The 13320-nt window shown below is 39.2% G+C and overlaps 1 protein-coding gene across 1 annotated transcript; it reads left to right on the forward strand.

The window, feature by feature from the left end:
* Window positions 1-1690: 1690 nt before the first annotated feature.
* On the forward strand, window positions 1691-9470 carry LOC111336768 (voltage-gated potassium channel KCNC1-like). The gene is made up of 3 exons (XM_022942923.2): window positions 1691-2633; window positions 6190-6648; window positions 7627-9470. Exons 1-3 carry the CDS (start codon window positions 2067-2069, stop codon window positions 9148-9150), a joined length of 2550 nt encoding a protein of 849 aa, XP_022798658.2. The 5' UTR covers window positions 1691-2066; the 3' UTR covers window positions 9151-9470.
* Window positions 9471-13320: the final 3850 nt, after the last annotated feature.

Here is a 13320-nt window from a genome sequence, read left to right on the forward strand (position 1 = left end):
GCATTTGACACACAACTGCCATTGTTTTTTCTGTTGAAATTTATTTTTTGAAAGTTTGTGCGGCACGCGGGTCATCAAACTTGACGCCTTGCGCACGCCTGACGCGCGACCGCTGTGTTTTTCTGCGGGTTTTTCTTGCGGTAGCATTCGCATTCGTCGAAAGCAAGTTAATCATATGCTGGTCCCGTACAACAACTGAGCTGCCTCAATTCGCGAATCCAGCAATTTATCTCCTGCTGGCATCAGCTCATAACAAATGCACGAACGATCTTGTAAGTATGTTATCAGGTACTATACATATTTCAATAATGGCTGCTAAATTGTGACTTTTTAATCACACAGATTTTCCATAATAGGTGCTTCTTGATCCGGAGGCCTCGACTGATTTCTTTTCAACTCCAGCCTGGCAATTTACACAAACCCCAATCAACACTAAATATACGGTTTCCTATCTTTCTGAAAAGCGTTTCTGAGCGACCGTTTTAAGAGAAGGTTATGCTTACTAAACTATATGGTCCACCGGTTAATGGTATTTGGAAAGAAGAAAAAATCACATAGATTGGAGTGCTGAGTTGCGGCAAAAAGTTTAACATCATTTAAATCAAAACATCTTCTAAAATATGTAATTGCAATTTGAATAGCATGCAGGGTTCTATGGACAAAATTCTACACATTCTTAATTAAAAGTTTACTGTTGGGTGTTTTGACCATCGTTGCTATGCTATGGACAGTCCATTTACTAAATTAATAGTTCTTATGCTGGTACAACAATTTTTTTGTACTATTGAAACTCTCACGCTTTACAGAGGTTTGTAATCAGTTCATCGTCAAGGTTTATGTCGCAAATTTCATAGGAAATTTTTCCTAGTAAGGTATGTCTTCAGCTGATTGTATTGTGTAGTGGTGTGGTTTGCGTCCCCCCTTACTTTCCTCGACTAAAGAAACAGCTTAGTTTTCCTGCAAAGTCGATTATTTTAATACAATCGATCCTGGCTACAGACGGGTGGTCTTTAATGTGCTTATGATTAAAAATGTTGTCAATAAAATCACTCTGGAAATGCTTAGATTATTTTCGCATTTTCTTGCAAAAATTCTTCAAAAACGGCTTTTGGGTCACCGTGGTATCTTATTTTGTTCAAGGCTTTGGAAATCATTATCTACCTAAGAATTTAACTAAGAAATTAATTTTTTTTTCAGGGAAAAATAATAATCTCCCTAACAACAAATTTGCCTTTGTTTTTGAAGTTCATTGTTACCAGTAAGCTCTTATTTGTTTGCGAGTGTCGAAAAGAAACCGCAATTTCGTCAACTAAAACTTTAAACTTAAACAAAGAGATATTATCCTGTTCATAGTAGGTTCCTAGGTGCCAAATCTACGCGAGAACTAAAGATTTCCGCCAATTAGGAACATAGTCTCGAAGCTGTCAGCCAGGGAATGATAGCAAACTGTTTAATTTCATTTTTACGATGATAATTTTGATTTTTTTCATCGAGTTCTTATTGCATCCGGTTAAAGACATGTTTTGGGCTTAAGTTTTGACAGCATAACGCTAGAAATAATCAATGGTGTGTGTGACAAATTTAAAGCTTTTAGGCTATGTTTTATAGTCGTCTTTTGATTGGCTAATAGCTCTATTCATTGTATTTAAATATTGATTTACAACGTAAAACAAACCGCGGTGTGTTCGTAAATTAACCAGAGTGCCTCTAGAACCCGTACCACAATCGAGTTACGTTTCCTGTGCAGGCAAATGCGATACAGAGGTGTTATTTAATAGTCAGGACGTTTGGGGTCACTACCGTGATAAACGCCCAATTGTTACAGCATCGAAAAGGTGCATCAACGAGACCTGTTTTGGATAAAATGCAAATGCGTTTGAAATTACAAGAAGACTTCGATGAACAGGTGGCCTGGGAAGTGTAATGAATGTAACCTCTGTGATTTGAATTGCCTCAACCATGCCGCACGTGTCGCCTCTCGTAAATTTTTATTGACAAAAATGCTTTTAAAAATGTGAAAATTCAGGCATAGCACGCGGCTATCTGGACAACACTCCAAGGTTTCGATGCTTCATCAACAAGGGATGGTAATTCGGTCGAAAACCGAATCCAACTTCGAGGACTCGCTGCCTGCTCGCGGCGTAGCGAAGGATCGGGTTATTATCAACGTAGGTGGATATCGCCATGAGACGTACTTAAGCACACTTAAAGTTGTACCGGATTCTCGGCTGGCTTGGATAGCTGAAAATGCTTCAAAGCAAGCTGAATACGACCCCGAGAACAACGAGTACTTCTTTGACCGACATCCAGGGATATTCGCCAGTATTATCAATTACTATAGGACTGGTAAGCTACACAGCCCGAGCGATGTTTGCGGGCCGCTATTTGAAGAAGAGCTGGCTTTTTGGGGCATCGATGAATTGCAGATGGAGCCGTGTTGCTGGAGTAATTACACGCAACACAGAGACGCACAAGCCACTCTTAAAGCATTCGAAGGCTTGCAAAAAAGCGTCGAGGAATCCGAAAACGAGAACAGTCCATTCAAAGTTCGAAAGAACGTTTCAACTCGTATGAGGTGGAAAAGCGAAATATGGGCCATGTTAGAAGAGCCCTACTCTTCCAAGTACGCACAGGTAAGAGGTTTAGATTTGAAGATACCCTACGGCTGGGAAATCCAGATTAAAACATAACATAAAGTTTCGATGTTTTTCGAAACGATTTTGCCCGGAGAGTATCTAAAAAAACTACCCGCCTGTTTTCTCGTTTTTACTCGGCAATAGAAACGTCCGTTTCTAATTTACATCCAATGGATCGAATTGCATGCTCTTGATATGAAGTGCGGAGGTGATGTGTATTTGCGCGATTGTTTCACAACACTTTAAGTGCATCTGTGTGATTTTTTGTGCAAGGTTAAGTCATTTAAACTTTATTTAATTTTTTTCTTTTGCATAATAATTCTGCTCCCGCGAAAAGGTTGTAGATATGCAAATGACCGTGAGCCAGTTGACATTTTGGCTAAAGGCTATGTGTTTTCAAACTTCAAATGGAATAATTGTCGGTGAAGATCGATGCGCCTTCTACTAACATCACAAAATTCGTTTTCAAACGTTTTAAACAGAGACTTGTCAACAAGCAGAATTCATCCTATACAGAGCGTATCTGATCTTAATCACATGTTTGGCCGAAAAAACAAAGTATAGTTCCTGGCGTAGATACTGTTTGTCTTGATGCATTTTCACTGTCATTTGGGACGTTGTCTGTGTATTCCGTTCAAAGCTTTAAACACATTTTTTTCTTTTAACTTAATGTCAACAAGTCAGCTCGCTTTTAAAAATTTCAACACGAGCAAGATTGTCTAGCAACGTAGCTCAAAGCATTTTCCCATTAAAGACCATGGAAATAACAGCGTCTATTTTGAGCTTATTAGATCTCCTAAAAGATTGTCTCTTTTACTCATAAATTTTTTAAGAGCTGCTCCTTCGTTTTTTATGCACTTTTTGTGTTACGCGAAACTAATTTTGCCGGGTCTTTTGTTGTGTGGAACTAAAACTCACAACTCCATGAAAATAATTATTCCTAAAACTAGGCGATATGTGACAGAAACGTTTCCATGCAATCTTTAGTTTCCCTATTGATTCGACAACAAAAAACCATAACGAAGCTTTCTAATGAAGGGCTGGAAAAAAAACCCAAAAATACAGTAAGCGAAAGCCTTTCAAATTTTAAGCGCCAAAACAACACTTCCTCCCAAAATTAACTACCTTTGAAGAAGTTCTCCGATTTAATAGAAAATTCACCATCAAATGAATCTAAAATTCAAATTTGTATATCTTTCATGGCTCAGAGAATATTTCGTTTCCTTACCGAAGAAAAGGGACTCATTTTTCGTTTCTAAAATTTAATATTTCTTCTCGTGGTAGTTTGTTTCTAAGAGAGATCTCTATTTCACCTTCATGTGAATTAAACCGAAATGCAAAACAATACATTTCGTGTATTGAACTCGTTAATAAACACCTCCCGAAAGTATGCTTGTGGTAAAACAAAATATATTATCATAGTTCGCCCTAAAGAGTCATACAACATTCTTAAATGATAAAACTTGACTTTAATCCTGTAAAATAGCTTCTGTAAATAAAATTGTTAAAAGGATTCGTTAATAAATATATATTCATCTTTCACAAGCTGTCTTAAAACTGCTCTAACAATCTGCGTGGGTACCTGCTGTAGGAATTTAGCATAATATTATATAAGTAAATAGCTAAATTTGACTAACAAATTGAAGGGGGCGAAAAGCTGGCATGGAATATAAAAGCGATGTGGAAAATTTCAATTTTCTGACCTCTGTTTTTCCAAATGTGTCGAATACATGAATTTAACAGCTTTATGGTTGCCTAATCAGGAATCGATGATATCGCCGGAGTATTTTCATTTGAATAAAATTCAAATGTAAATAATAATCGGCTGAATGTTGGCGAAAGTCGATTGTCTCATAGAAAGCCGGTAAATTCGCGCCAATTCCAATGCCGGCATTTCATTAAGCTTTCAATCATACTACATCATGCGTAATCCACCGTGGGTTGCCTAAAGTATGTATCATCTTAGAAAATGCCCGTCCAAAACTTTGAAGAAAGCTCAAGTGTTTTTGCTCGCGAATTGTGGCCAGCAGGTTTTGGCAATAGTCATCTGAGACGAAAGAACCGGCGTCAAAATTAAAGTATCCTAACGCTACACAACAATGTATGGGTGGATCAGTACTTACGGTGGAAAAAATGCAACTTGGGCGCGTTTGAAATACATATAATTCGTAACTGTTTTGCTATTAAATGTTCGATTGTCTGGCGAGTCGATAATTTCACGCCACATTTATTCAACTCTATTTGCCGATATTTCAAAGACTTGAAATTAAAAGGCATTTTTAATTGATATGCACTGCAAAAGTTGTTATCCACGGACTGTTAGTTATTCAAGGCTCTTACAATCTCCTCTCGATTGTCGAAGGGAATTTTAGTAGGGAGTGCCGTTATTGTCAATAATTTATGATCACCAGTCAAGAAAGGGATAAATTGGTCACATGAAAAAAAAAATACAGTTCTCTTCTTTGAAATGCTTATTACGGACACGGATGCGATTTTTAGTTTATGCTTGCTTCAAAAAGCAGGGGTGGTTTTCTTTAGAATTGGATCAAAAAGAAGCGCATTCAATGTTCAAGCGGACGGTTGAATATTTTCTGAAGCTCAATAGAACGAAACAAGGAGATTCCTTCGCAAAGGCTTGAATATTACCTTGTAAGAGCCTGAGTGCTACATTTTGGCTGACAAAAGGCAAATGGAAATTTCTCGGTAACTCTGATGGAAACAAAAAAGAGGAAAGAGATATGATTGAAGGCATTTAATATATCGAAAAATTTCCAATGGGAAAGACCACTTCATTTAGTTTCCCGTATGAAAGACCTGATTTTCCGAAAAAAATTAAGCAGTACCCTGTACCTTCAGCCACTGAATTGTTTATATTCATGTTTTGTAAACAGAGAGGAAAAGTCATTTTTAATTAAAATAGATGACATTTATCTGTCATGTTTTTTGCACAACGTCATATTTTCTCAGTTATGACCACAGCTAAAACCTAGTGAAGACAGTGACTTTAAAGTAAATCAAATGGAATCTATTTCATCTAATTTGCATTTAAATATCACCATACTAGCAGTGGTGCTTTATCAGATATGCAGTAGGCCGTATGTTTCATGGCGCGCCGTGACGTACTGTTCTATATAGACGTCTAAGTTCTATACATACACATTTGATCTGTACTGGTTAGGAGGGGACGTTGAACCCACACACTTAGCGCAAAGAGTAACTATAGGGAATGTAGTTCCCAGCGTTGTGGTCTGACCTCGATTCTGATATTGGGGAAAGCTGCAAAAAATTCCTTCAAAATATTGTAAACTGCTTAAGACAGTCTGGCCAAAGTGTCGTAAAGTGCTATGAGCTAAAGGACATGGCGCTGTCGAAATACGTGATCCTTATCATGATCAGCGAGCTCAGTAGTGATGAAGATGACGATGTGATATTGATAACGATGACGATGACAGTGACAGTAAACCCTTACAAGTCGGCTGACTTACTTGGTTGTTACTTTAAATTGGCTTATTTGGAAAAGTCATAATTGAATGACTTTTTTTCCTCTTTACAGATTTTTGCAATGGTGTCTTTGATCGTCATCATCTTGTCAGTAGCAACGTTTTGCATGGAATCGATACAAAAACTGGAAGAGAACTACAAAGGCTTGTTCGATGGGATGGAATACTTCTATCTCGTTTGGTTTTCGGCAGATTTCCTAGCAAGGCTGCTGACATGCCCTTCTTTGGTAACTTTCTTCAAAACGTTCATGACATGGGTTGACATTGCATCCGTAATACCACTTTACGTTGATGTGGCACTTAGTGAAACAAATGTCTCTGAAACCCTTAGCTTTCTTTTCGTCCTCCGATTGATCAGGATTTTCAGGTTATTCAGGTTTTTCCGGACCATGAGTGGTATGCAAGTGATCGGGCACACACTCAGGGCCAGTGCCAGGGAACTGTTCCTTCTGATTCTTATCCTACTGATTCCTATGGTCATTTTCTCAACGTTGGTTTACTACGCAGAAAAGGTGAGAAACTGGGTACTGCTCCGTGTGGAACATATATCTTATTAACCAAGCGCGAGGGCCGTACTGGGAGAATATCGGCCTGAGCGCAGCGAGGTCCGTACAAAAAAGACCGAGGGCCGATATTCCTCCAGTACGGTCCCGAGCAAGCTTGGTTAATAAGAGATTTATTATACGATTGAAGTTCAAAGGGACGCAAGTGCGGTATAATTCGGGACCATTCGGGACAGTGCCCGGTCCAATACTGAGAGAATATTGACCGGCAATAGAGCATTTTGATTGGTTGATTTTAGTTATTGGCCGTCTGACTACCCGAGTCGTGTAATAATGTTTTTTATTAAAAACTAGATCATTGGATAATGCAATTCAAGACTTTTTATTGGCTTAGCCATTATGGTATATCAGCCAGTATACCATAATCTACAAATATGGTAAGCGTACGTGTCAGCTTAGAATTAAATGAGAGCTAAAAATTTAATAAAATTTAATAACTTAACTTAACGTTTTTAATAAAACAATTATTCCACTCGCGCTTGTTGGATATGAGATGATTATAGCCAACTCGGCGCTACGCGCCTCGTTGGCTATCTATCATCTCATATCCAACGCGCGCTCGTGGAATAATTGTTAAATATAACCTTTTAAAAGGTACATGTGACTTGTTTGATCTTAGGAGGTAAGTTTCTAAGGGACCTGCCGTGCTGCGTCGATGTTACAAATTAAAAAAATTATTTTGGTTTTATCAACTGAGTTGATAATCTAAATTGGCCACCGGAAAGAGTTTCGAAGCTGACGTTTCGAGCGTTAGCCCTTCGTCAGAGCGAATGGAGGAAATGAGGGTTGTGATAGCTCCAAGGTTGAGCGTCGGACTCAGACCCTTTTTATGGACTCAAGTTTTTCCTTTTTCCTACAGTCGTGACCAAATGATTAACTTCTTTCAGAAGGATTGTAATTTTGTTTGCCTTTGTTTTGTTATTACAGAATCATGATGAAACGGATTTTTTCAGCATTCCAGAAACTTTTTGGTGGGCTGTAATCACCATGACAACAGTGGGCTACGGTGATGTTCATCCCAAGTCTCTCCTTGGAAAGATTATTGGTACAGTTTGCGCATGCGTGGGAGTTCTTATCGTGGCATTGCCTGTTTCAGTGATTGGCAGCAATTTCACGTTGTTTTACTCTCACGCACAAGCTCAACTAAAACTTCCTAAAAAGAAAAGAACACCGCTTTTACTCGGTGCTGCAGGCGCACTCGTATCCGAGTCCACTTTATTCAACAACGACGGAAACTCAAACATTTCTGATGACGGCGAAAGTCCAACCCCTCGGGAAGAAGCATTGCCTTTACCTCGTAAGAGTCTACGGAATCCATCGATAACTCCTCGCTGTCGTTCGACTCGAAGAGAAGCTGCATTACAACATGCTGCATTACAACATGCTGCATTACCTACATTAGAGTCGGACGCATCAGAAATGGACCGTACTTCCAATGGAAAAAAGAGTACAGAAGAGTTGTTCTCATCTCCCCCGACGGGTAGCGCAGTGGATATATCCAGCGGTCTCAAGGGGGTTAGTGACGTTATGCTTAATATAACAACTCCATCGCACGTACATCGTCGCATGGCAATTTCTCCCGCACAGTCTCCTCCGGCGAGAAGAAATAGTCAGCGTAGGAGACGGCGGGGCGGAAGTAAGCGATTGGCCAGCCGTGGCAACGGAGATGCATCGTCTAACGAGAAGGACCGAGACAGTTATTATTACACAACTACGGACGGGGATAGCCCAGGGGAAAGTGAAAGTCACGGACATTCCAGGCCGGAACATACCGAACTGGACAGGAATAGCGTAGAGCACGAATCTTCAAACGAGTCAAACACCTCCGAGCGCAAGAATGCCACTACCAAAGTGGCTGTTCTCTCGGACAGTAAAGCGGAAGATGACATGCGCACGCGGAGTGACTCTGAAAATAATGTAAGGTTAGTAGGGGTGACGTTGGACTCAAGTGAAGACTTCCCTGAGGAAAAAGGGGAACAGCACAGGAACAATACTAAAATAGACCCTGCACCACCTTGGAAATCCACCGAAAATTTGGGTGGCAACAGATCAAATCAGAACAAACAGCTTGTAGAACCCAGGCAGAGGGCTAAAACCGAACTGGTTTCCAGTGACACTCCGCCATGTAAGAGGAGGAATGCCATAGGGGGAAATCGTGGAATTTCAGCGCTGCCCATATCACCACTTGTCAGATCTGAGGAGAGAATTCAAAGACCGCCACTATATGAATCTACCGGCGACTCCAAAGCCAAAAAATACGCTAGCAATGCAAGACATTCTCACAGCAACGATAGAGATTCTCAGCATGAATTAAAACATTTGCCGCATTCTGCGTCATCTCAGGGTAAAAATATGCTACCAGCTGAGAGTAGAGACAGTAGAGAAGACATCCTGGGGCCAAACATAAGAGGAAATAAACGAGATAACATTCAGAATATGACTCGCGTCTGACCCCAATCAGGACACACTATAATACAATAAGGAGGAGAGGGTGTAGACGACGCAGAGCAGAAAAGGGGTTCTTGTGCCCCCATCAGTACATCTTTACTCCCCAAGCTTGAGGGGAAATCGTGAGAGCATGGCTTCCACAGTTCCTTCAGATGATAGTGTTATTCATTTTTTCCCAACGAAACCACAGTAACGAGTTCAGCAATTTGATTGTTTATTAGCGCAGCCTGTCTTAACCGAACGGTCACGGTAACGCCCTCGTGAGTTTTTTGTCCTCAAATTAAAAAGTTCGGATCAGTGTCATATCTAAGCAACTGCGCACCCCCCCCCCCCACCACCTCCAAACCCAACATCAACCCTAACTTGTTACCAGTTGACTCTTGTAGTGCTAGAGAAGGGGTAGGTTTGTAGTGAACCAGATACTCACATGGATCTCTGAAGGTTAGAACTTGGTTCCTTATGAAGTCATGAATTATAGAAATCGGTGAGCGCGTATTGTGTGAGTGTGCTTGTATGGTCAAAGTAAAAAAAGTGATTTTAAAGAAAGAAAAAGCGATCAAGTTATTGAGGGTCATGGATCGGTCTGTATGGTCGATCCACCAAAAGGCAAATAACATAAACGAAAAGATTTTTTTCTAAATCTTCTGAGCTCTGTCGAACTATCAGAAACCTAACTTAAGCGAACATTTTGTGGAGCTAGTTTCGTACCGGCATACCGATACTTTTTCAGCTTTATTTCTGCAGACGAACTGACCAGTTAAGTTCTTGCATAAGGGCTTCTGCCGACGTTGGAAATTATTTCGGTTACCTAAATCGAGTACTCTTTATAAACTCCCACTAGGCTAAAATCAAACCAAACTTTTTTAAATTTTAAAAATTATAATGAGCCATTTTAGCACTGAAAAAGGCAATTAATTGGAGACAGTTACCTGAACCTATTGTTTATAAGAAATTATGTATAAAAAAATTATTTATTTAATGACAGATCACTGTTCAAAATTTAAACATGCCTTTAAGGCAAAAATGAACAATTTGTCATCAGTTTTCGCTAAAGCTTCTTATTAAAAAAAAGCTCAATAGGTGGAATATAATGCGTTTGCAAAGTTGTTTGAACACTTACCGCCTAAAAAAAGAAGTTTAAATAAACTATTGTTAATTGGTATTCTCAGTCAATGTAGTCATAAAATGGAATCAGAATCTAAATCAACCCCTATCATACCTGAACTCCATAAGGAGGATAATCTCTTGTGGTGGCATCCAGACTGAAGGTGCTGAGGGTCCGAATCCCCCCAAAATCAGACCTGTGAAGTAGTTTTACTACTCATGAAATGCCTCAAACCAAAATTCTTCTAACAACATGATCACATAGCAACTCAACCTGAAGTATTCAAAACCTATGTATCTTGAAATATTAGGCCCTAATTTTAGTGTATAAGAAAACAATGTCTCTTTTTAATCAAAGTTTGGACCGGCAGCAATGAAAAATTCCTGGATCTACCCCTGAACTCTCTCTGACTTGTATTGAAATTCTCCTTACAATATCAATAAAGTGCCAAGCAGATCAGTGATGAGAATAAAGAAAAATATCAATGGGGGACACTAAATTGACCAATCAGAGTGCGCGCTTTGCTTTGGTTATGTTATAAATTCCAATGACCACAGCAATAAGATAAAAATATTACAACTATTAAAAGAAAGCTATCCATTCACTTCCCTGTGTGGACTGATCTCAGGAGAACCATAAAATTAATGACTTAACTGAACCTTTCCACCCTGACACAAATATGCATATTCTCCATATTTTTTTCCACTCATTTCCTAAGTTTCTGACAAGGAGAATGTGTTTGACAATCAAGAGCTTCTTTCGTTAGTGATCATTTCCTTTATTCTTGTGATCTAAATGAATGATTCAGCAGTTAACTGTAAAGAGAAATTCGATGCTGGTCACTCTTAAGTTAATTCTTCCCAGGAACACAACTTGACCCAGGTGCCAATATGCCATAATCATAATTAAACTTTTATGACTTTTGAATAGGGAGCCTGAAATATTGTGTAATAGGTACCAGCCCACTGCCTTTTAATTCCTCCCCCCACCCCCCACCCACTATGATGTGTAGACAGACCAGAGGCCCATTTCTTGGAAGTCCCACTAACATAATGGGCCCAAAGCCATGTTTTAAAATCAAAATTTAATGGATGGGAAAGTAGGTTCTGGCACTCAAACCATTCCTTTTTGTTTCTTTAACTGACTGTGTTATTGTATCATTTTCAAAACTTTTGAAGTCCCCATCGTGAATGAAAACAGAACAGCTTTACTGGTCCATTAAGTCACCAGGACTTTCAAGAAATGGGTACCAGATTGATTTCATGGACCATCATGAGCTGGCCTGGATCGAGTCAGATTGCATGAATTACTATAACAGAGGGGGTTATAATGACAAGAACAAGCCCAGTAATTGACTGCAGTCTTATAATATCTAGTTTTAAATTCTCCTTCAATTCATAAGCAAATATCAGGGGACTGTGAAGGAGAAACTCATAAGCTAAACAAATTATCAAAAAACAAATTTAACTTACTTTGGTAGAGGTGTTAGGGAAACATTCCATTCAAGAAACGAAATCTAAGCCCTGAGAACTGATCTTGGAATTTGCATAACATGGTTATCAGTCTAGTGTTTTCAAACTTAACTTAAGGGCCGCAGCTATTTAAACAAAGTTTAGCCAATATAGCACAACAAAACCTACTCATCCTAAGCCATCTTCACCTTTAATAATCTGAATATTTCATTTTGTGAACAGTGTCAAGAGGCCCAAAAGCTAATAGTGGAAGGGAATTCATTTAGTTAAATCAACCATCTTATTAACAATCCCTAATGCCCACTGCTTGTGTAAAACCGTGGTTTGGGTTAGACTTCATGTAAATAAGTTAAACTGTCCCTGTTTTCCTATGGATCATTTAGAATGAGTCCTTGAACTTCTCTTAGAAAATTCTTGCTTTAAGCCTATGGAATTGGAAGCACAAGAGGGCAGAAAGATACCATTATGATAGTGTGGCTGAATTTTTCTCACCCAAACCCAGATAGGATTGGGGAAAACTCACCATGCATCTTCTTTGCAGCTGCCCTGAACAGTTTTTAAGAATCCTTTGAAAAACTGATCATGCCTGTAAATCAATAACTTATTGATTAGTTGATCTAGATGTTCTTGCTGCTGCATTGAGGCAGATAATTGTATAATTGAGGTTTGGAGGAGAGGGGGCAATTTAAGGCACAGAACAACCAAATTGAAAGGGAGGATGCAGACAGAGCTGCCAACATCATATAAGCTTTCCAGAGAGGGACTCAGAAAGTTAATTAAGGACTCTGAGTTAACATTCAAACACTATTATGAATAGTACATACTTGATTTATAATCAGGAAAAACAGGAAAGGCACAGGTTAAAATACACAACATTTATACAAAACATATAACGTAGCTCCATTCTCTGCCTTTAAAAGCACACACAACCCACAATTCCTCTATTCGGTCCGACGAAGGGCTAACGCTCGAAACGTCAGCTTTTGTAATCGTTACGGTGGCCAATTTACCACTTTAACTTTGTTGATATATCCAAATTATTTCGTTACTCCCACCGACGCAGCCCCAAACAGTTTCTTTCGAAACTATCAGCCTTTATTCATATATCCAGAGGGGCTGGCACTTGATTGTCAGCCACAGTGCTTTTAAATTTCAAATTTCTCACTCCCAGCAGAGACCAGTTAGGTGATTCTGCCACAACATATTACTACTTTCTGTGAGAATTTGTCTTTAAGACAACAAAAAACTCAAAACACTGTAGAAAACTTTCGCTGTCAAAATTATAAGATATCTATAATTGACAGTGGAGAAAAAAGTATTTAGATCTTGGAGGTTGTAACGATGTCACCTGGATGGCCGCACAATAACCCAGGTTAAATATAAAACGAGCGTACTCTTCATTTGTCCGCCATGACATCCGGAAAGCATGGCCCATACAAATATCCATGATCCTTTGCAATGTCTTAGAACTTCCGCTACGACAACTTCCGGTAGGATTACTATCAAAACATTACAGAGGTAAAAATGTTAAAATATTTCCTAATAAAGGAGAGTAACTTGACCCATGAGCTGCACACTTCCTGGGACAGAAAGTTC

Source organism: Stylophora pistillata, chromosome 11 (assembly GCF_964205215.1).
Source record: "Stylophora pistillata chromosome 11, jaStyPist1.2, whole genome shotgun sequence".
Taxonomy (NCBI): Eukaryota; Metazoa; Cnidaria; class Anthozoa; order Scleractinia; family Pocilloporidae; genus Stylophora; species Stylophora pistillata.